The sequence below is a fragment of the Gadus chalcogrammus genome, chromosome 9, assembly GCF_026213295.1.
Source record: "Gadus chalcogrammus isolate NIFS_2021 chromosome 9, NIFS_Gcha_1.0, whole genome shotgun sequence".
Taxonomy (NCBI): Eukaryota; Metazoa; Chordata; class Actinopteri; order Gadiformes; family Gadidae; genus Gadus; species Gadus chalcogrammus.
In genome coordinates this window covers 14,723,308-14,746,215 of record NC_079420.1, presented here as the reverse complement: position 1 = coordinate 14,746,215, position 22,908 = coordinate 14,723,308, and the positions used below count along the sequence as shown (strand labels likewise).

Sequence of the window (22,908 nt, the reverse complement as noted above, 5' to 3'; positions counted from 1 at the left end):
ATGTCTTTGTGTCTCTTCATTGCAGTCATAATGAATATCAATCAAACCTATCTTCTGTCATTTATGTGGTTTAATGGGACAATTTACTGCTGCCGTTTCCCCTCCCAATTCTTTGTTTTGTTTGTTGGTGCTTGTGTTGCAATGTTACGGATATTGATTAACAGGGTATTTCTTTAACGCGCTCCATGCTTCTGTGTTCACAGGAGGATCAGCTGAATCTCAAATGGCGGCCAAACGCAACGACCCCACAACCCAGGCCTCAGCACAAATGACCTCTCTGTCCTCAGACCACGAGGGCCGGCCCCCGCCCGGCCCAGCAGAGTGTGGTCCTCCTGGGGGAATGCACGGTCCTCCAGGGCCCGGCTGGGGCCGAACCCCGGAGCGTCGGACCGCCCCGGGACCCGCAGCGGGCCGAGCCCAGGAGTCGGACTACCAGGGACAATCCCACAGCCACGAGGCCGCCCAGCACGCCAACCCAGCCGCCGCCTCGGCCCGGTACGGCAGCAGCAGCAACAGCAGCCCCGTCCACCCCAGCACCGCCAAAGACCCAGAGCACCCACACAGCCATCCCCAGCACTGCAGCCCTTCAGACCGGCCGAACGCACCTCAGCACGCCCCTGCGCCGGTACCAGAGAGGACCCCGCCACACAATCTGAACGGACGTCCTCAGAGCCGGGGACACCAGGACAGCCCCCAAACCCTCCAGCAGCCACCCCACAACGGCGCTCACTACCTCACCTCGCCACAACACCCCCCCCAGCACGCGCCCCAACAGACCAGCCCTGTGCACGGGATGCCCCAGGGGGGTCCCCAGGGGGGTCCCCAGGGTGCCCGGCACCCTCCGTCCCAGCCCGTCCCTCTCACCTCTCTGCCCCCCAGCCACCCCGTCCCCCAGCTGCCCCCCCAGCCGAGCCCTGCCGACCGCGGGGATCAGAGGCCCTCGGAGCCCTCTGGCCGACGGGGGGACCCGGGCGGCCCTGACTCCCCCCAGCGCAGCCTGCAGCCCGTGGACCGCGCCGCGGGCGCGTTGAAGCAGCAGTGCTACAGCCCCACGCCCCACCAGACGCCACTGGCAGGCGGCACCCACGGGGGGCGGGCCGTCCCTCGACCCGCCCCGTCCGGCCAGCACCCGGCGATGCACCCCCAGGGCCAGGGGAACGGACCTATGGGGCAGTACGGCCTGGCCAGCCCCCCACACCCACACTACGGCCATCAGAACATGGGCAGGCCCATGCCGCCGGCTGCCCAGCACCCCTACCCCAACCAGACCATGAACCCAACCCACTACCCGGCCTACCACCACCACCAGCAGGGAGGCGCCGGGTACCCCTTCCACATGGCGGGCCAGCAGCACCCGCAGGCCCACCCCAACATGTACCCCCAGTACCAGCAGCAGCAGCCCTACTACGGCCAGCCCCAGGCCCTGGCTCACGCTCAGCCCAGCGGCCGGGGGGGGTACCCCTCCGACGACTGGCAGCGCGCTCAGTACCAGCCCCGCCACCCCATGGCCCCCGCCGCCTACGTCCCCATGGCGACCGCCGGGGCCACCGCCAGGCCCGTGGAGAGGGGCATGTCGCCGCGAGGGCCCGAGGCCCCCCCCGCGCCCCTGTCTGAGGCGGGGCCCAGGCCTCAGTCCGGCGGCGGGGACGGCGGGGACGGTAAAGAGCAGCTGTGTGGCGCCGGCAGCCCAGCCAGGCAGGTCCGGCCGGAGGAGAGCACGGAGCGGCCCGAGAGCCCCAAGGAGATCCTGGACCTGGACAGCCACAACGCGGCCGCCCGGCGCCGCAGCCTGCAGCAGCAGCAGCTGCTGCAGCAGCAGCAGCAGCGCCAACCCACGGCAGCCGCCGCCCACCTGGCCGCCGGCTTCATGTACGACCCCCGCGCCGTGCACCCAGGGATGCAGCAGGGCGGGGTGCCCCCACCCCACATGCTGTCCCGGGCCGGCGGGGGCTCGCCCTACCCCGGTCAGCCTTATCCCAGTCCCTACGCCGCCCAAAGACCCCACCCGCACCTCATGGAGGCCCTGCAGAGGCCCCAGCAGCTGCCCTACTCCCCAGGGCAGACGCGCATGGCCGTGTACGGACACCCCCAGGGCGGGGGGCACTTCCAGGGCATGATGCTCCAGCAGAGGGGGCTCGCGCCCGACCACTTCCTGCACCCTGGGTAAGGTAGTCAGTATAGTCTTGAGGCACTTAATTAGAGCTCGTTTCGAATTAGCTGTGCATTTTTAACGGCGTGTCCGTAGAATGCCTTCCATTTATTATTTAAATGCATACACATATGTTGTAAACCATCTCAACTTTTCTTGTTAGTTTAGTCAATGATGCTCAATATCCTCATTGCAAACAATGACATCAAGGCAATTACAATCACCAGTAGAGGGAACTATAAGACCGGTTTGAATGAAAATACTTGATTAAACTTCAACAGTGTCTATCTGAGGTCAAACACGTTGAACTAATCTCCTCTCTTTATTATTATTTATTATGAATGAGGTGGGAACAAACTATGCCCTTTGGAAACCGACAGAGACAACAAGGAAAAACTGATTCTTAAAGGAGACATATTATGGTGTTTTCCCAACAAGTAAAAATAGTATTTGAGTTCCAGAAAACATGTTATTGAAGCTGTTTGCTGGAAATAGCTAGAAATCGTGGCTCCCGCTATTCCCCTCTGTTCCAGTCCCTTCAGAATGCACTGTTTCTGGTGTCTGTAGCTTTAATGCAAATGAGCTGCTGCCCATTGACCAATGAGCTGTCAGACTGAACCACAGCATGGAGGAGAAGGGATGGTTGCCGTTAGCTGTATATCTATATAATATAATATAATAATAATATTATATATGGTATTTATATAAAAGTATATCTAATATGATGGCCAAAAGCTATGTGCGCCTCGGATGATATTATGAATCATAACGACTGCGTCTGACGTCTCTGGCACTTCCACAACAAGTAAAGACTCGTAGTGGGGGACATCTCGGCCATGGTTGAGAAGAATTGGGGGAAAGGAAATTTGGCCTTGACTCTGAAGTCCATGAACCCTGACATGGAGGAGAAAGGGATTGTACTCTGTGAGCAGAGCTATCGGACTGTCCCCGAGCTCCCCGCGCTGGAGCTGCCGGACTGCCTTCGGCTGAGCTTCGGCGGCAGTCCGGCAGCTCCGGCGGTGTACTCCGGGGGCTGAAATGCCGCCGAAGCTTCCCGGCTGCTCCGGCGGGTGTCCTTCGGGAGCTGAAAAGTCTGGCGGGGGTAGCTCGGCGGCAGTCCGGCAGCTCAGCTCCGGGAGTACAATCCCTTTCTCCTCCATGTCTCCTCCTCGGCGGCAGTCCGGCAGAGAAAGGGATTGTACTCCCGGAGCTGAGCTGCCGCTGAGATCCCCCTGCCTGAGCTTCTTGTCCGCTGGTCCACAAAATCTTAGCTATGCTCTGATTGGAGGGCAGTAGGGAAGTGGGAGGTAATATTCAACTGTGCCCCCTTCCTACGTAGGAGGGGGTGCCGAAACTGACTCGCTCGCTTGGTAACTGTGGGCGGGGTACTTTCAGAAATGCATATCTCACTCAAAAATCATGTACAGACTTTTTTTCAAAGTCTCTATGTGTGTGGGAGCACCAGAGACCCAAAACATCACCCCAAATCCCAGGAAAAGTGTTTTCATAATATGTCATCTTTAAACCTAAGCCTTTATTTCCGTCTGTACTGTATGGCTGTATTCATAGCAATTGTACTTCGCTATGAAATCATAAAAGATATATTCTGAGTTTCGGTTTAGTACTTGGTGATTGCTAACAGTTCCAGGTTTCTATGACTCTCGATAAAGCCATGATATTGAAGGCACTCCTGACTCTGGTTCCTCTTTGTCACAGGCAGCAGATGATGGCTGCTCCTGGTGCCCCGGGCAATAAGCAGGGCGTGTGAGAAGCCCCGGCATGAGGACCGTCGCTGCAAGGGAGACGGTACATGTCTTTGTGTTATCCTTCATCCAATAGCCATGTAAACTCTTTCAGGGCAAAATCTTGGTAGCAGATATTAGGACATTTTCTTTTCATTGTCAGGTTGTGAAGTGACACCCACTCGATTTGATTTTGTTTCCCCTTTTAGGCCAAGGATGAGCAGCACACTGCCAAACAGATGTTACCATGTGTTGTAACTCCTACAGAAGTCCGCCGTGCTGCACGCTGCTGTTGAGGACGGCTCTGCAGGGAGAAGTGGTTCAACATGGAGTCCTGTTGTTCAGGGGCGTCTTTAAATTCATCATTGGGCCTGGTGGAACAACAGAGGAGAGCGCTCCCACCTGATGGATAACTGTATCTGAAACTAAACAGCTTAAGTCTCCTAACTGTCCAGTAAAGGGAACGCAATACACCCTTTGATTTCGTTTTTGTTTTTCTAGAGACTCCGTAGAATGTATGATTTTACTGCTGCCTGTGTGGAACCTTTTTGTTCAATTTATAACAGTGGGGCAAAAGGATGGATATTGCTTCCATGCCAGAGGATTTTCAGCTCTGGTCCAGTACAATGTGACAGTGTAAAGACCCTCTCATGGATATTTAGGGTCTACTCATGGAGCTGGCCAGGGCTGTGCAGCCTGTGGGACTTCAACCCCAGGTTCTGCCTCGCAACAGGACAGAGAGCTGTTGCCAGTAACTACTGGATCACAGTCGGTCAGGACAGCATAGAGTAGTTGTAGAGTCACACTGGACGGCCCTTTACTCTTCACTGGACTGTCTTGTCACCTCGATCTAAAATTGGCTTACTTGCCTTTTTTGATAGTTTGTTAGTTTGTCCTCCAGAGTGTGGCTGCTGGTCTGGAGCAGAGGACGTGTTGTTGTTGAACTATTATTTTTCTTAACTCAGGTCTAAGTAACAAAACATGGAGGTACTTAACAACCGATCTCTGCCGTCCACAGACGTCGGCCTCGCCGGAAGCCTTGGTCTTTGTTATTGAATGTATGTATGTGTGAATGACACCAGCCTTTAATGCAAGGTTAAGATGATTATCGCTCGCATTAAGCAAACAAAACTGTCCCAAGCTGAAGGGTGATTTTCACCTGGTCCAGTTTCACCAGAGTTAAACACATCCCCCTATATTTGTGTGTGTGTGTGTGTGTGTGTGTGTGTGTGTGTGTGTGTGTGTGTGTGTGTGTGTGTGTGTGTGTGTGTGTGTGTGTGTGTGTGTGTGTGTGTGTGTGTGTGTGTGTGTGTGTGTGTGTGTGAACCTGCCCTACCCCCGTGGTGCCATGTTCTCGTCGTAAATAAAATAAAAAAGAATCCTTCCCATGCGCCCTCTGCTTTGAGTTTCCCCCTGAACCTGCTGGGCCCAGCCTGATGTAATAAAGGACATTATTTTGGGTGTTTCATACACCGCCCTGCAGGGTTGTTCAGCCAACTGCTTCTGTTCCGCTCTCCCCTTTTTATAGCTTAAGTAGATCAATAATAAATCCTCAGGGCGTACAGTTTATCTATACGGGTATTTTTATTGAATTGGTCGGAGCAACAATACGATGGAACTCGGACTTGATTGAAGTGTGGAACCCAGTGATTACATGTGTAGGGTTGTGTTCATGTGGTCCACCGGGCTCCACTCGCTGCAAATGGATTTGCCGGTTTCTCTCTCTCTCTCTTTGTGTGTGTGTGTGTGTGTGTGTGTGTGTGTGTTCTCTATGTCGTTGGCTCGAGTTTGATTTGAACACTTCACCTGCATCCGTTTTTGATGCGAGGTGATTAAAATGTAAGGAAATCCACTTTACTCTATTACACACAATGGTAGCCTTATGTTGTCACACTTTTCCTTTTAAGTTGGAATGCAAGAAGCACCTGATGTGCTTTCTTGGGAAACAGTCGTCCATGCACCTTGTCCCAGAGGTGCAGTGAAGAATCTACCTCATAACGCCGCTTGGCAGTTCCTGGCCCCCACCGAAACCATCCACTTCCTTGTTTGTTATAACACAGTTGCGCAAGTCAACACTTCTGCATTGGCCTGTCATTTATATACACTTTATAGCTTAAAAAAAAAAAAAAAGAACAGTACAGTCTCTTCCTGTCAACTGTCTGTTGCAAATAGCTGCACTGCTGTCCTTCAACAAAGCAATGTGGGAATTGTAAATGATGTGACGCTATGTCAGGAGCAATGCTATCTTCAGCACTCCCTATTGTAACATACAAGATGGGGATGATGTGTGTGCATGCCTACAAGGGGACCATCAGGTGGCGAGGTGGTGAATATATATATATATTTTGCTGTACAGCTGGCGATCTATTGATCTCTAAGACCGACTTCTAGAACCTAAAGACACACGAGATATGGTGGAAATCGGTGGACCATTTAATAGTTGTATTGCCGTACTATACTAGTGCTGCAAAGTCTTGACTTTCTTGCCTGAATAGGAAAGCGTTGTATTGTGGGCATAATAGAGTTGGCCTTATTCAAGGCAATGTTTTCACTTGGGCTGTCTAGTGTATTAGGGATGCTGGGGTGTTCTTTGTTTTTGGGGAATCTTTCAGATTGTGATAGTTGTGAACTTTACAGACTGTTTGTAATGTTGGTGTGTAGACTTTGCAAATGAAGACTGGTAGTCTGCATACAATCCCCACCTCTCACCTTTACTCTGCTGTCTCAGCACTAGTGAAAAGCATGTTTAAATGTGAATCCTATTTATTTGTTCATTTTTTTTTAATGAATTTTTGTACATTTATGAACTCGTTTTTAATATAAGTGATGTCTGTTTGGGGTTTGTTTTCTTTGGAGAAGTTTACTTTTACCTCAGTAGCATGGCAGCATTGGAAGAGGCCCTGTGTGTTTATTTCTTATGTGACGTTTACAAGTTCTTATCTGACTGACATAGATTATTTTGGAAATGGACCGAAGTGTTTTCTATACTGTACAATTCTTAGAAATAAAATACTTTTTCTGAATAAGAATGTATGGATCTAAGAAGTTCATATAATCCAAAGAACAAATGCATGACACAGGAACTATTGAGTGAGAAGTGAAAGACGAATAGGGAAATTTAAAAAAGGATTAAAAGATGCAAATGCAGGTGCGATGGGCCACAACCACAACGCATACGTCATTAATGACCCCAATGTACAACCCCCTCAGTGACTCACAGTTGGTTGGTTGCTTTCGGCGCCCGAGGGGGTCATCACTGGCTGGGAAGAAATCTGAAGCAGAAGTGTTTGGATAAGTTGGTGTGTATTTAAATATTTCTGCAAGCTAGGCTTTTGGATCTCAAAGAATCGGCGGAGAGGTACGGTAAATCTTCCATTGCGACAGAGAGCGATGAAGCTCGCTGAACACCACATTTAACATCGAAATCCGGTTTGATATGGCTCGAGGTTATTGACAATGCGCGTAACATAACAATGGCTATATTTCATAACTATAGCATTTAAATGGACGGGTGGTTTATCATAGCCACGTCTAAAACCAATCACCAATGCGTCAAGCGACGTTTAGTGTTATTTGTCGTGGACGCCACTGTTAACCGTTTACATTGCTTGTGTAAATAATACCTCCAACGCAAAAGCGTTGCTGTTCACCATGTGCAAACAAGGGGCGCCCAAGTCCAAGTATCACAACACCCTTACACGCAAATAGTTTCTAATTTACAAGATGCCATTAAATGACAAAAATGCATCTACATTATCTCTTCTAAGTAGGCCGATATTGAATTGAAACCTTGGTAGAAACCCAGAGGTAGAGCTATCCGGAACAATGTGAATCATGCTTTAATGGATATAAAAGTGCTGTTATGTTCGCATGTGAAGGTCACTAGCTCATGCCAATAAAATCGTATATGATAGAGGGTGTTTCCACTTTGCATTGCCACGAAAAATGATTTGTACTTTAGTCGGCTTTATATCAATTTCTTGTCTTTAGTTCTTTCGCCACTGTGTCTCTTCCGAGAGATGGAGCTCCAGCGCCACTCTGTGGCCATTTTGTGCGTACTGTCCTGCTTCCTGACCCTGGGTATGAGCTACCCAGACCCCAGGCAGAGGGAAGAGTTGATAAAGATGGAAGCCTCCATGCGCATAGGGGGAAATGTTAGCCTTTCGCCGGAGGAGCAGCAGCTGGATGCTCATCTAAGCAAACTGATGCTCGAGGAGATGGCAAGAGAAGACTTCCTTCCTGCCTTACATTTCTTCAAGGCCAGGCCTCTGATCAGGAGCAGCCCCATCTACGGCCTGCTGCAGAAGATGCCCAAAGGTATCAGTTGAACAGTTGTTTAGTGTAGGCCTTTGATAACCAACACAGAATGTTTGTTTAGTAATGCTGCGTGTTGGTGAGTGCTGCTAGGCAGTTATTTAATCTACAGCACCCACTGCCTTTTCTAGTTTGGTATTGTAGCTCCTAGTGTTTTTTCTCCACACAAGTACTGTAGATGTAGGTGTTCTTTTTCCACGGGAAAATTAAGCCACTAAATAAATTGTATCTTTTAGGCGGGCCTCACATCACTGTCTACGTTGACAAGTGATTGGCTATCATTGTACAAATATGCAAAACAACTTAATGAATGACCAAGCAAATTCTCACTGGTTATATCATGGCAATGCTGCAATTCTTGGAGTGATGGCACTTTGCTAATGTAGCCCATCGTTTAGCCCCCAAAAACTGGTGAAAAGCATAAAATGTCACTGTAAACTGCCAAATAATCCAGCCATCGCCTCTCCATGTGGCACCAGGGGCTGCGCTCCATGTCCATGACTTTGCAATGGTCGATGTGGAGTGGCTGGTGAGGAACGTGACTTATCGACCCCACTGCTACATCTGCTACACTGATGACCGGTCGGTCCGTTTCTACTTCTCCTCTGGGCTGCCGAAACCGTTGTCAAACTGCTCTACCTGGACCCTGCTGGAGCAGCTGAGGGCCAAGACGGTCAACGTTACAGACCTGGATGACAGGTAGGCTCCCCCTGTAGGTCCATGTCATCTTCTGTGTGAGGCGCTGACATGTTAAACATAGATCGTCTAGCTAATTGGTTCTTCTTCTTTGCGTGCCCAGCCTCATGTCCTACATGACCCTCTGGACCCTGGAAGACCCAGAGTTGGCCTATCCTAGCCTGACCGTGGTCTGGAAGAGGTTCGAACAGGCCTTTAAGGCCACCTGGGGCCTGGTGACCTACGCGCCTGTCTTTAAAGACTACTTCCATGAAGGCCTTTTGCAGTTCTACAGAGACAACATTCTGTATGTGGAAGTGCGTGCTTTACTCCCTGAGGTAAACGTTTGCCATTTGCCCTCAAATCAATCCATCTTCTCCAATTATCTTTTTGGGTGAGACTCCTCAGGGCTTTTTTCTGTTGCAACCAGACGTACGAGCTGGACGGAAGTACCCACGACACAGAGTGGACTATGAAGACCTACCAAGATACCGCGCGGCAGTTCGTGGAAGAGAACCCAGACTTCTTCGGAGCCAGAGTCATCTTCACTGTAAACAGGTTGAATAAATACTCGTGTCCCACACTGTCATACAATTGTAGGAGCACCTTCTTCTTCTGATTATCTCAATGATTTTATGCGGAACTTTCTGATGATTGTGTGTTCTTCAGGGAGATATATCCAGCACTGCTCACCAAGGAGGTGCAGAAGGCCATGAAGTTACAAGTGGACTTTCCTGAGACGATGGCTGGGTTTGACCTTGTGAGGGATTTGCTCCTCATTCAATGCTAGCACAGGGTTGGCTTCAAACATGCCTCATCAGGGGTGGGAAGCAGTGGGATGTTGTATCAACCCTAATTTATCCTATGGCTGTCATTTAAAATGTAATGCTATTGAATTTTCGGTTTTGTGTGTTTTAGTGGTCATGACAGAATAACAAAAGAGTAGTGTTAAGTGTGTGTTTGTTTGTTTGTTTGTTTGTTTAGGTGGGTCAGGAGGACACTGGCCGGCCACTCTGGGAATACAAAGAGGCCCTCTCTCTACCAGCTTCTCAGGGCTCCAATCTCTCTTATTTCTTCCATGCCGGAGAGACTGGTGAGCTCAGCCAATCCCTAATCTAAAATCAAGACTGCCAAGACCCTGTTTATGGGAGTCTTAAGACCACAGACGTGTTTGGATAAACTTGCAGGTTGTGATTTATAATTTTCTCCCCTCTGCTAAGGTCGCCATTAAGCATTTTGCACCAAATTTGTTCACGGTCGATGCAGTAGTCAAGAAAAAATAAGCAACACATCCATTGTGTGAGGATTTGTCAGTGTTCATTTAATCAAGTGTCCACCATCTGCAACAATAAACCTGTCCCTTTCATGTTGGAAGTTGTGGCTTAGGACCTAATCAATGTTGGACTGAGATTTTACTGACTGAGGTTAGGGGAGGAAGGAAGGAACTAAAGAAAGAAAGAACCAAACAATGGCAGATATCTGAGCTGAGTCGGTGTAGTTCCAATTACATTTTTGCATCAGCGCATTCGGCTTTAAAACCCTTCCTATATGAAGTGAACAATCAGAGTTACGTCTTCTGTCTCATGCAGATCTGCAGGGCACAAAGTCGGACCAGAACATGTTGGATGCTTTGCTCTTCAACACCTCCCGCATCGGCCATGGCTTTGCTCTTTTGCGCCACCCGGTGGCCAAGATGCTATCCAAGATGAATGCGGTGCCTCTGGAGGTTTGCCCCATCTCAAACCAGGTATGGAGTCATGGAAAAGGGCACTTGTTGTCCCCAGAACAACGTTTTTGCAGCTGCTGACGTACTTTCAAATTTCAAATTACGACATGGCTCACCTGGCTCCAAAAATGATAAAAAAAAAGAAAAAAGACCTGCGTTCATCTAATTCTAAAATATTCATATACATACTATATTACATGTAATATAATTTTAAGAGTAGGGACTTGCATGGGAATAAAGTGACCCGGGGCAGGCATAGCTCGTTGTGAATGACAACCAGTATAATGGAATACAAATGAGAGTTTGAATTGGACCAAGACCGTGTGTCTCTGCTGCAGGTCTTGAAGCTGGTCAAAGATCTGCGTAACCACCCAGCTGCGGCGCTGATGTCAGAGGGGCACCCGTTGGTGATCAGCTCTGATGACCCCTCCATGTTTGGGGCCAGCGGTCTCTCTGATGATTTCTACGAGGCGTTTGTGGGATTTGGAGGACTGAGCAACCATTTGGGCACTTTAAAAGAGCTTGCCATGAACTCCATTAGGTAGGTGTTTGTTTCAAGGTTCATTGACATTCAAACCCCCTGACTGGTCACTGCAGTACTAATTAATATATATCCATGGGTTTTGTCAACTACCCTTTGCATGAACATTAAAGTATCAAGAGAAATAAGCGACCCCCTTGTATGTCAAACAACGGTGCCTCTGTGAAAATTATGAATTCAGTTGAAATTAGCGGAGGACAGTTGTGTTCTCAGCCATCTCAGCCAATCTGAGATTATGCATGCAACGGCATGTATTTTCTTAGAGAGGGAGCCATCCACTGCAAACCAACCTGCAGGTGATGTTGGATTTGGTTCTCCTTAAGAATGGCCCATGTTCACAAGTCAACTTTTCTTAACAGATACAATGATTTATAAAGATATGGGTTCTGGTGTCGCGCTTTAGACACTAATTTTAAATAGACAGGTTTAACCAAAGTAATGATTTGATAGATGTAAGTGTGTTGCATATGTTTCTAAATGTCAACAATATTTTTTACTAATATTCCCTACATTTTGCAGGTACAGCTCCTTGCCACCAAATCTGCAAGAAAAAGCCATGGCCTTGTGGCAAAGAAAATGGAACAAATTTGTGACTGAAAATCTATAATCCATCTCTTTTTTTTTTTTTTTATCCATTGAATCACGTGATGCCTTGTTTACTGCCGTCATGGAAAAGGGAATAATGACAAGCGCAATTGTAAACTTGTCTGATATAATTTTTGTTTATCTATCAGGGATGAACAGTAAACAGAATAAAACGGTATCTGGAGGAGGCTGCACAGGGCAAACATGATAATACAGTATCTGGGTGAGGCTGTGCCCCTCAGGTGCATTGGGTAACCAGGGCACACAGAATGAACCCAACAGTGGAGGCAAGGCTCCGACATGTCCGCACGTAACACCTGCTCAGCCAGAAACCTTTAGGTAGACTGTCAAATAAACTGGTTTAAAATACTGAAGTACATAGACGCCCCATTGACATTTACGTGGGTTAGTGTCAATGACGATGACATTTACCCAAGTCCTGAGTGTCAGAGCCACTTCAGTGGTGTTTGGGAGGGTTTACTGTGACAACTGTGCAACTTTAGCTGTAATGATGCCTACCTCTGCTTCGTTGAAGACATGTTGGAGGTTTTTAATAATGCAGTAATTGAAATGTCTTTACACTTGCCCTAATTTGCCAGAGGATTTGCAACTGCTGTGATTTGTTCTACACTGCACATTTTTTAACATGTGAAATTGAATGAAATTGTACTTTTGAGATGTTGAGTAAAGATTTTAGATTTTTCTTAAATGTAAATTTCTTGGAAAATATAGGCCATGAAGTAAATATTTCCGAAATAAACGACTGAATGCACACATTGCAGATTAACACATTTAACCTAATGCGACCAGGTTAAAACAGCAATTGCAGGTATTTTGAAGCATGGTTAGTTCAACACAATCGCTGTATGGACCGGATCATTGCAGATGTCATCCTATCGGCTGCTGGTATTGAACTTGGAGAAGTAGCTGTCATCAAAGTCGCCAAAGCATTCCTTCTCCAGGGCTTTTTTCCTGATGATGGAAAGGGAATGAAGATGGGAGAGATCATTTATTTATCACATGAATGACAGTTGACTGATAGTTTCCAGCTATTCTACAGAAGACATCTAATTTGTGCTAGTGGATAAAGCTTTCAGAAGGGGATTTGATTGATCTAGGGACTAGGTGGTTCATTGTAAACGAGTGTGATAGTGAGCCACTGACTGCTGCCTCTGCGCCTGGGCCAGCTGAGCGTTGGTCTGGTCCAGCTCTTGTCTCTGCATCCTGTGAGTACGGCTCTGCTGTCTCTCCAGCAGCACAGCCGAGCGCGCCAAGTCCACACGAAGCTGCTCCTCCCGCTGCTCCTTCTGCTGCTTCTCCCATCGAGTCCTCTGCAAAAACAGTCAGTCAGACACACACAAACACACATGTTGTACAACAAAATATTAACATCCGTCCATGATACATTTGCCATTGCCTTTAGGATTCATTCAAGATATATGCTTACTATTTTTTAGAGGACCTTTTGTTCAAAACAACTCAAATTGCCAACTTCCATTGCAGTAGCAATTTATGCTTATTTTTTAAACACACGAAGAAGAGTGGAGACAAACAGTGGCTATCTTATTCTATCTGTCCAATAGCTGGTAATCCATCTATTGCAATAATCAGGGAATTCAACTATACACACACATATTGCATCTTGACACATAAAATTGTGCTGAAACGTCAACGTAGAATAACTTAATTTTTATTAACGATGAAGGCCATCATGTTGGATGTTGTTACTTTTGACAAGTCGGAGCTCTGAAATATTAGCCACATTTTCGACCTGTAATTCTGAGTAAGAACCGTTCTCTCGTCTTGAACGCAGCATTATTCCAATTTTGCACCTATCAAACTTTGAATCATGTGATTGTATTAAAGGAATATAACAAAAAAGAAAACAACGTCTGTTTGGATAATTAAAGCCTGCATTGCACTGTAATACAGGGTTATATTATTGTAATCCCTTTAAATTGTGTTTCCTGGACGTGTGTGTGTGTGCGTGTGCGTGTGCGTGTGTCTGTGTGTGTTTGTGTGTGTAAGGACTTGTTTCAACACTCTTTTGAGCACTCTGAAACCAAGTATTGTTGTTCCTCTCATAAAAGGTGCTAGGTGCACATGACTTGCAGACGGACCGTCTTCTCCTCCACTTGGTGCAGGTTGAAGTGGATCCTCTGCCTGAAGGCCTGCAGAGCTGTGTCCTGAGAGGCCTCCATCTCCCGGTCAGCCTGGAGGAGCATCAGGACGTCGGCTTGGTGTTTGTCTTCCTCAGTCTTCTCCCTGGCCCGGCGATGCGTCTCTCTGTTCTCTGCTGCCTGGGAACGTCACAACACCCGTCGTTAACATCCAGGTACGTACAGGGATGTCTCAAACCTATACAAAAACTCAGAATAGAATAATGAGAAATATGGTCCAAACATTATTTGCTCCTAGATATTTGTTCATGCACTTCTTCAGGTGTTTGCGTGAGACTCACCTTGGCCAGATTGAAGTCTTTATCAGCATGAGCTAGTGCCTTCCTAGTTGCTTGCTCAACCTCCTGAAGCTGAAGAGCTTTGCTGTCCACGCTTATTCTGCTCTGATTATAAAGCTCATCTGGGGGCATGCAGGCATATAAGCAGCACATCAATTAAGAAGAGGAGAAATCAAACCTTATCTGATGACCAAGATTGGGCAGAATGACTGACTGTTCTTTCAGCAGTGCACACCTGCTCGCTTCTGCTGGTGTCTGGCTGCTTCTAGCTCCTGCTGCTGCTGCTGAGACCAGCCTCTGAGCTGCTCCTTCTGCCTCTGCAGCCGCTCCCCGCTCCCCGGGTCCTCTCCCAACAGACCCGGGAGCGTCTTCTGAAGCCCCGCGGTGCCCGGCGCCGCCATGGGCTCAGGGTGGCTCAGGTCCTGCTCCCGGCGGTGCTGGGGCTGCTGGTAGCAGCGTCGGTAGTCGTCCAGGGCCTGCTCCAGAAGCCTCTCCTCCTTCCGCTGACGGCCGTCCAGGATGCAAGCGGCTTTATCGTTTTGCAACATGTCTGCAGCTGTGATTGCCGCATGTGCACACACACACACACACACACACACACACACACACACACACACACACACACACACACACACACACACACACACACACACACACACACACACACACACACACACACACACACACACACACACAACTTTATGCAAATGATCAGCAACATTGACATATCAGGAACACATCAGCGGGAGCAATCTTGGTTATTTATGAAAGTGCCTTAACGTTGCTCCCATAGGGCGCTCATTAGAACAGTCATCGTGTCTAACCTTCATCACATTAGATAAGTGGTTGTGGTGGCCTGACCAGGGATAGGCCTGCTGGAAATCTGATTGACCAGGAGTCTCTATTATTAAATAATTATTTTACAAATCCTGTCTCTGATTGGATGAGTGCCGTTAAGATAAGGCTTGGATAGATATAGGCAACCTAACCTTTTAGTTAGTTTTATGTAACACAACTATTGATTTACATGTGTTATGTTTAGACAACATAACTATATGGATAGGTTGAGGGTCATTGTCAGTCTAAGCCAACCTAAAGGGAGAGCAGGGCGGGTCATGCCTTTGCCATAGTATGATTATTCGTAATTGAACGAACGGGGGGTGGAGGGGCAGACATAGGAGCAATTGGAGCAAATAAAACATTAGCTCTCAATATACTGGTTCTCAGGCTAGTGATTCACTGTTATTCAACCTTAAAAAACACTGTCGAAATAATTGATCAATATTGGACGATGATGGATCTGAACGTCGCTCTATCAAGGAATGAACCGTGTCGACATACGTGCTTCTCAAAAGTTGGATGAGAGATCCAAAGGCAAACGACGAAACGCCTATGCCTACATGATTAGTTACCACAGTGAGTATCTCTAATGTTCAATTAATCAATCTTATTTGGATGACAAACTGATGTGACCATTTAATAAGGGTGATTATGTTTTTACCAAATGCGTGCGATGAATCTTTTGCAGATTCCCCTTTTTTCTCATTTTCTTTCACCTGGTGCTGAAATCCAATTTGATCAACCTGTAACGTTAAAGCAAACATAAAAGTAGTAATGCCAGTAATACACCTGAAACCTACATGTCCAATGTTTAATTTGTCCTTGAGAAAGCTAAATATTGCTAATACAAAGTGCGAAGCCTACCCCAAGAGTTCTAACTTTAGAGTTAAAGATCCTCTCTTGTCGGTGCAGCTCTCGGTTCTGGTGCGTTGCGAGGTTTGCTGCGGCCAGGCGATCGGAGAGCAGTTCAATGTTCATTTTGAGATCCTTTCGCCATTAAAACCTGGGCCTCAAAACGAACACAATGCTCCCAGCACAAACACGGGTTGCTAGGAGACAATTCCCGTGAATCTTTGGATTCTTTTGGCCTCGTCAAACATCCACAAGTCAGCCATCCCTGTCTCCACTAGTTGGTGGCTAAATGTTACTCCATCTTGGCTATAAAGGCTTTATCATTTTGAGGACTGTTTTTTATTTTTTCAGGGCCAATTTAGGAACCCCCTGTTAGTACTCGACTACATCATAATCTTGCATTAACTTTAGCCATTTCATTTTCGTATATTTTCCTTTATATATATTTGTATGTAGCTAGTATACTATTTGAAAATTGAAATAAGTTGCATGTAATTATAACTATTATTTAAAGTGTCTGCTAATGTGGATAAATGCGTTAGTTAAAGCCCTATGCTGTTTATACGGGGATAAAGCCTTGGATGTTATTTAATTAGCCCCGAATATGATCTTTGGGAAAAAATTAAAAAATAAACATTTATATGTAGCCTAGTCTAGATAGTGTTGGGAAAAATAACCTGATGAGCACATCACACGGCAGACACATTACAATATAGTCAACTCTTGCTCTAACCCAACGAACACAAACATGATAATATATAGTCAGGTCAAGGCCAGAGCCGAAGGCCCCAATTCCCAGGCAAATGGTAGACACTCAGACAATGCACCAGTCATCCTCAAGAACGGGAGAGCCACATTCATTTATCACACAGGAGACATTTTGAGAGCTCTTCCCCGTTAGGAGGAACCAAGAGATACCCCTGCCCATACCAGGGGCCTGAGAGCCACATTAAATTATCACACACGAGACATTTCGGGGGGGCACTCCCCCGTTTTAATTTATCACACAGGAGACATTTCGAAGCTCTCCCTCGTTAGGAGGAACACAAGGGTTACACATGCATATCAGGGCCTGGGAGCCAAGGCCAAGCAAAAACACACAGAACCACACACACCTCAAACGCACACACCTCATCGAGAGGAGGATACAGCATAAAACTGTATCACACAGGGACTCTGGACCTTCTTCTGGAGCAGACCTTCCACGGAGGCGAAGCTCTGGACGAACCATCAGCGCTGATTAGGGACTTAGACATATTCGATTTCTCACGCTTTATGACTCTGTATAACCGTTGCCACTTTACTTAATAAATCCAAGGTCCTCGTGCCGACAGACTTTATTACCTCTCCGTCTCATTTCATCTGGTCCAGTAACTAGACAGACCGTTTTTCCCCTCAATAGACATAGTCCTTCTGGCAAGAGAATAAACAACAACCTGTTTACCACCTCAAGTGTATTAACCTATCCTATCCCCAGTCAGATCTGTGCGCGTGTGTGTGTGCGTGTGTGTATGTGTATGTGTATATGTGTAAGGTCTGCCTCACTGGTATTCATTTGCAATAACTTGAATGGAACTTTAGACATTTGGGGATAGCATAGCAGTCAGGTAGCTATTTAAAGCTATAATAAACCGCGTATTTAGTTTATTTAGATAAAGCATTATGAAAAAGTATGAAGATAAAGCATTATGAAAAAGAAAACGCTGCACCCGATATGCTCTCCTAAATTTGGCGCGCAGCATTTTCATTTTCAATCTGGGTTAAGCCCCGGATGTTTATGAAACCTAGAAATCCCCACCCAAATTCTCTTGAGTAGAGGCAATAAAAATTTGATATTAGTGGAAAAGAGGATTAGAGGGGAGAAGGGGAAGAGAGAAGGAGGAGTAGTAATTAGTGACCAAACTGTATGGAGTGTATCTTTTGTGTGTGTGTGTGTGTGTGTGTGTGTGTGTGTGTGTGTGTGTGTGTGTGTGTGTGTGTGTGTGTGTGTGTGTGTGTGTGTGTGTGTGTGTGTGTGTGTGTGTGTGTGTGTGTGTGTGTGTGTGTGTGTGGCTCTTCTTCGTACAGTGACCTGGCTTTTCCTTCTTTGTTTGGATTCTTGCCTGTTTTAGTCAACAGCGGACTTGTGGCCTGTATTTTTTTTTTCTTCCTGTGAGACAAAGAGCTGGGTCTTTTATTGATACAACCGAAGCCTCGCTCTGCCTCAAATAAATCATTTGACTTGATCTACTTTTGGGTTTGAATTTCATTCACCCCTGACAAACCAGGGAGTTGCTGAGCGCCCCTGAATGAGAATTGCGCAAACCTGAAAACACAGCTGACCTTAAGTCTGAAAGGAAAAATGAGGCAAGCTGTAACATGGCATTTAAAAATTAAATAATGTATACAAATACAAATATTTAGATTAATTAAAATTAGGACATTTCAAGGGACATTTCCAACCGGAAGTGGACAGGCCACCAGATAATTCAGAAACTTTTGGAAGGTCTCTTTTAAAAAGATTTGACACATTTCTGACAATTCAACTATTATATCAAATATATTAAATTGTTTGGTTGCTAACATTGTGGCAACTGGTAACCAAGCTCCTTATTAAGGGAAGTTTATTTAAGGATCTAATCCAGTCCGCTTAAATCTAGAATGGGATTTTAAATCTGTATTTCTACTGCGGCTTAGTCACAGTGTAAATTGGTAACCTCTACAGACCCTTTTAAAGTTAACTATTGCTGGCCTTGTGTGTGTTCGCTGTTCATAGCCAATTACTGTAAAAGCTTACTGATCCCCCTCCAGCAACATGATTGATCAAAAAGATATGAAGCGAAGGAGATCGAAATATCTCATTCACCCCAATTGGTGCTCAACTGCAATCAGACTTTAGAGTATCAATCTTAAGTCAGATTTGCGAGACTACATAATTGTAAACGTCATAAGTTGGTAACTTGGTACCCCCTCACCACAGGTCATGGACTTCGATCTGAGAATCCAAGATGGCGACCACGTCAGCCGTTGCAGCCTGCCATCCAGAGGTCCTAGCCGTGGTCTGCCCCAGCTGATCACTGTGTGTCACTCTGGTCATGAGGAGGCCTGGATTCTGCTCAACAATATTCAGCTACATTTCCAGGAAGCTAAGTGACTGGCACGAATATGAGACAGTACTTACTCTGTGACCCATCGTCAATACCATCAAACTCCCAGCCAGGTGAGATCGTTTCTCCAGCCATTCTGTTATCCAAGTACAGTATTGTTGCGTCGGAAAATAGTTACGTTTGGCTGGAAGGTCCCGTGATTTGACTCATGACCGTATTGGCCACCAGTGGTTATGGGTAATGAAGTTCCGGGTGGCCTGATCAACAAGCCGCAGTGCCCATCACTAGACAAAATTATATAAAATGGAATGGAAGCACAACACTGCCATAATTATAACAATGAAAACATATCAGATAGAAAACAAGTAAAAATGTGTGTGTGTGTGTGTGTGTGTGTGTGTGTGTGTGTGTGTGTGTGTGTGTGTGTGTGTGTGTGTGTGTGTGTGTGTGTGTGTGTGTGTGTGTGTGTGTGTGTGTGTGTGTGTGTGTGTAGTGGGTTCATATTAGACAAATAATCTAGACGTATAATAAAATGATTAGGTTAATTATATTCAAGATTACTTCTAAGAACTATAACCAATTTCACTGTGAACCACTTGACCAGAGTAGCAAGATGTACTCAGTGTCTGGTGACTTTTTAGTTCATTTTCTCGCGGATGTGTGTGTGTGTGTGTGTGTGTGTGTGTGTGTGTGTGTGTGTGTGTGTGTGTGTGTGTATGTGTGTGTGTGTGTGTGTGTGTGTGTGTGTGTGTGTGTGTGTGTGTGTGTGTGTGTGTGTGTGTGTGTGTGTGTGTGTGTGTGTGTGTGTGTGGGGATGTGTGTGTGTGTGTGTGTAGCACTAGGCACGTGCATGCACATATTAGTGTGGATGGGTGAGGGTGTCACTTGTTTGTGAGAGAGAGAGAGAGAGAGAGAGAGAGAGAGAGAGAGAGAGAGAGAGAGAGAGAGAGAGAGAGAGAGAGAGAGAGAGAGAGAGAGAGAGAGCGCTAGTGCTAGTGAGAGGGGTGAGTGAGTGTGCGCCTGGTGAACAGGGAAGATGGTACCAAGAGAGCAGAGGAAAGGCAGAGATTTGGACGGCAGTGAACTGGAGTAAGACACTTCATTTAATCTGCTGAAATTGTCATACTCACTAAAAACCTTGTTGATTTGTTTTTTGTTTGACCTAACAATTGACATTGAGATTAATTCAAAAATAATCTTGATGGGGATATGTTTCAACCTGTATATATAACCTCTAAAATCTAAATGCTAAGGATTTGTAGGACATGTACCAGAAATATTTTTGGTTTCTAAATAGCTATCCTGGGCTGTATGTGCCCATCTGGTGACATAGCTATGCGCTGTTCCAATTAAATGAATCAATGGACAAACGATGGTAAGAATGTCCTATAAGGAAATTTGAGGTATGTCCCAGAACAATGCGGGTGTTTGTGACATGATATTGTCAAACCACTGGCATAATATGGTATAGCATGGATTCAGGGATTCATTCAAATGACAACTCAACCATTAATTTGATTTCAGCAGGCCTATCTTTTTTATCTTAGTATAAATAGTGAAATCAGTGTTAGTTTTGTTTTGAATAAAACCTGGGTTATCATTCTCCCCGGTGCGGCATGATGGCCCAGTAGACCTACTGAAGTCTCATCGGCATCCCCCGTTATTATAATGCAAAAGACGCAGCTTACATGTCATTTTACAACCACTCTCAAAGAACTCTGCAAGTGTCCATATCCTGACCACGGGTTTTGATATTTTCAGATGTGCTGTGAGCCGGCAGAACCAGTCTAGATTTCCAGCTGGGTTTGAAAAGTATCAGGAATCAAACTCTCATCCGAGAAATTCCCTGAAAGAGTTCCCCGTTCTCTCCTCACCATGGGCAATGCAATATCCCTCGCCATGGGAACAGGTGACGGCCATCTGCACGAGTCCACGCAGCCCTCAGAAGACCCTCAGGAGCTCCAGGACCTACGCGGATACAGGACCCCACGCAACACGTCTCTATCTCGGGTTCACGTGGACGAGGCCGAGCCCCTGCTCCCCGGGGGCGTCCGCAGTGCGAGGAGCCTCCACAAAGCCGGGGGCACACGGGGAGACCCACAGAGCCGGGAGGGCGCGCCGCCGGCCAGGCCCACCGAGACGATGCCTGCCCTGGTGCTGCAGATCTTGGTGCCCTTCCTGCTGGCTGGGCTTGGCACCGTCTCGGCCGGTATGCTGCTTGATCTGGTTCAGGTGAGAACAGTGAGAAGATGAAGGGGGAGCAAGGCTAGAGCCCCCGTGACTGTATGTTGTGTTCATCTGAGACTCAGCCTGTATGTTAAGTCTGGGTTTTATTTAATGAAATTCATCTCCTTAATATTGTCAATGTTTACCATTCAGAAATATATACAGCTTGTGAAAGTAAATATGTATTATTTATGTGTGTGTGTGTGTGCGTGTGCGTGTGCGTGTGCGTTTGTGTGCTTGTGTGTGTGTGCCTTAAAGCACTGGGAAGTGTTTCAGGAGGTCACAGAGATCTTCATACTGGTCCCTTCAGCATTGGGCCTCAAGGGAAACCTGGAAATGACCCTTGCTTCCAGGCTTTCAACTGCTGTGAGCACTTGCAAATGTTAACACATCAACATCTTATATTGTTTATTGTCATGAGATGTCCCCGCCTTAAGTCATTTATATTTTTGATCTCATTGTGAAAATCCTCTTCCAGGATTTTCACAATGGCAGAGAAGTTCAGTATCCAATGTTATCGTTTCAGCCTCTGACACAGTCCCCATTCATAAGAATGCGACCCACTGCTAAAATTAGTATAGATCTTTTTTGAGAAAGAATACCAACGGTCATTATATTTAAAAACCCACCTCAGGCTGAGCATGCAGTGCCCGGGTAGTACTATAGACTACTAGACTATCGTCTCCTCTGTAATAAGTGGATCGAAAGGGCATTCCCTGAAGGCCCGGGAATGTTTTCAACCGTAGCTGATTGGCATCATGTGAATGAGATATTAGAGGGTTGAATATAAATACCCCGATCTATTTCGGCATCTTTGCAGCTTGCACCGTCTTTAACAGTACTGTACAGTACTGACTATCGCACACATGTTTTTTACTTGATAGCAATGTTATCAAGTTGATTTATCAACTTCTAACAACTTCCAAAAATTATTGTTCATGGCTGAGTAAAGATTTGTCTATGGTGGGTATAACCAAACCCTTGAGTATTGTGAACCCACTGGTAATGTTATAACTAATAACTAAAGCCAATATATAATCTGCTGTTGACAGGTGAATACTGGGAAAATGGAAACGGCAAGAGAAAGGAGGAGTCTGATCATCGGGAATTTGTCTCTTAAACAGGTAGAGGATTTTTTGAAAGATATGCATTGCTATGATTTGGTTAATTATAATTATCTACTTTTTATCAGTTAGTTAGAAAAGAGCTGGTTCGATCCTCCGTGTCTGCTCCCCACTTGTTGTCATCCTTTAGGTAGAGGCCTAACCTGTGTAACTTCTATCTTTCAGCCGAAAGTTGAAAGATAAAGACTTTATTATCAATCATGTAACCAAAAACATGAGTGGGTTGGCAAAGAACTCCTGTTCTCGAATCAGGCTTCATGTTATATATATATATATATATATGTATATATATGTATATATATGTATATATATATATATATATATGTATATATATGTATATATATGTGTGTTTATATAGAAGACACTTGCATATTCAGTTAGTGGGTCACTTATGTGGGGGGACACAGGGGAGGTGCCTTATTCCAAGGCCCAATGCATAGGTTGTTTAGATTGGTTAGTGCATGTAGGATGATTCAACCCCATTTTAGCAAAATCAGCTGAGGTCTGTGTAATGGGAAAATTCGGTTGCCACACATGTGAGGTTTCCCTAACTGCCCCTCTGTGTCCCACCGTAAAAGCTGTAGAGCCCC

General features: G+C 46.2%; 4 protein-coding genes across 6 annotated transcripts in view; 3 read left to right on the top strand and 1 right to left on the bottom strand.

The window, feature by feature from the left end:
- The window catches only part of LOC130389154 (chromatin remodeling regulator CECR2), a 35,369-nt gene extending 30,186 nt beyond the window's left edge, over positions 1 to 5,183 (top strand). The window contains exons 17-19 of the mRNA XM_056598825.1: positions 204 to 2,163; positions 3,866 to 3,955; positions 4,101 to 5,183. Of these exons, the coding sequence (XP_056454800.1) occupies positions 204 to 2,163; positions 3,866 to 3,917 (2,012 nt within the window). The 3' untranslated portion in view covers positions 3,918 to 3,955; positions 4,101 to 5,183. The remainder of the gene's footprint in view (positions 1 to 203; positions 2,164 to 3,865; positions 3,956 to 4,100) is intronic.
- A 1,873-nt stretch (positions 5,184 to 7,056) lies between these two features.
- Positions 7,057 to 12,132, top strand: ada2a (adenosine deaminase 2a). Of its 2 annotated transcripts, none has more exons than XM_056599172.1 (10): positions 7,057 to 7,249; positions 7,882 to 8,208; positions 8,685 to 8,904; positions 9,005 to 9,218; positions 9,311 to 9,438; positions 9,550 to 9,640; positions 9,865 to 9,973; positions 10,470 to 10,627; positions 10,945 to 11,147; positions 11,667 to 12,132. In XM_056599172.1, the coding sequence occupies exons 2-10, from the start codon at positions 7,911 to 7,913 to the stop codon at positions 11,752 to 11,754; spliced, it is 1,509 nt and encodes a 502-aa protein (XP_056455147.1). In that variant the 5' UTR covers positions 7,057 to 7,249; positions 7,882 to 7,910; the 3' UTR covers positions 11,755 to 12,132. The 2 variants fall into 2 exon arrangements, with proteins under 2 accessions (XP_056455147.1, XP_056455148.1); XM_056599173.1 differs by having other exon boundaries at positions 7,065 to 7,190.
- ribc2 (RIB43A domain with coiled-coils 2) lies at positions 11,601 to 16,183 on the bottom strand. The gene is made up of 7 exons (XM_056599186.1): positions 15,895 to 16,183; positions 15,692 to 15,773; positions 14,426 to 14,746; positions 14,194 to 14,312; positions 13,853 to 14,032; positions 12,897 to 13,063; positions 11,601 to 12,704 (listed from the first exon to the last, which is right to left on the bottom strand). The coding sequence occupies exons 1-7, from the start codon at positions 16,006 to 16,008 to the stop codon at positions 12,626 to 12,628; spliced, it is 1,062 nt and encodes a 353-aa protein (XP_056455161.1). The 5' UTR covers positions 16,009 to 16,183; the 3' UTR covers positions 11,601 to 12,625.
- The window catches only part of slc41a2a (solute carrier family 41 member 2a), a 24,137-nt gene continuing 16,704 nt past the window's right edge, over positions 15,476 to 22,908 (top strand). Inside the window, exons 1-5 of one of the 2 annotated variants that reach the window (XM_056599171.1) lie at positions 15,476 to 15,606; positions 18,842 to 19,081; positions 20,730 to 21,200; positions 21,453 to 21,560; positions 22,247 to 22,318. In XM_056599171.1, the coding sequence (XP_056455146.1) occupies positions 20,844 to 21,200; positions 21,453 to 21,560; positions 22,247 to 22,318 (537 nt within the window). In that variant the 5' untranslated portion in view covers positions 15,476 to 15,606; positions 18,842 to 19,081; positions 20,730 to 20,843. Of the gene's footprint in view, positions 15,607 to 18,841; positions 19,082 to 19,970; positions 20,058 to 20,729; positions 21,201 to 21,452; positions 21,561 to 22,246; positions 22,319 to 22,908 lie in introns of those variants that run through there. The other variant, XM_056599170.1, reaches the window with a different exon arrangement.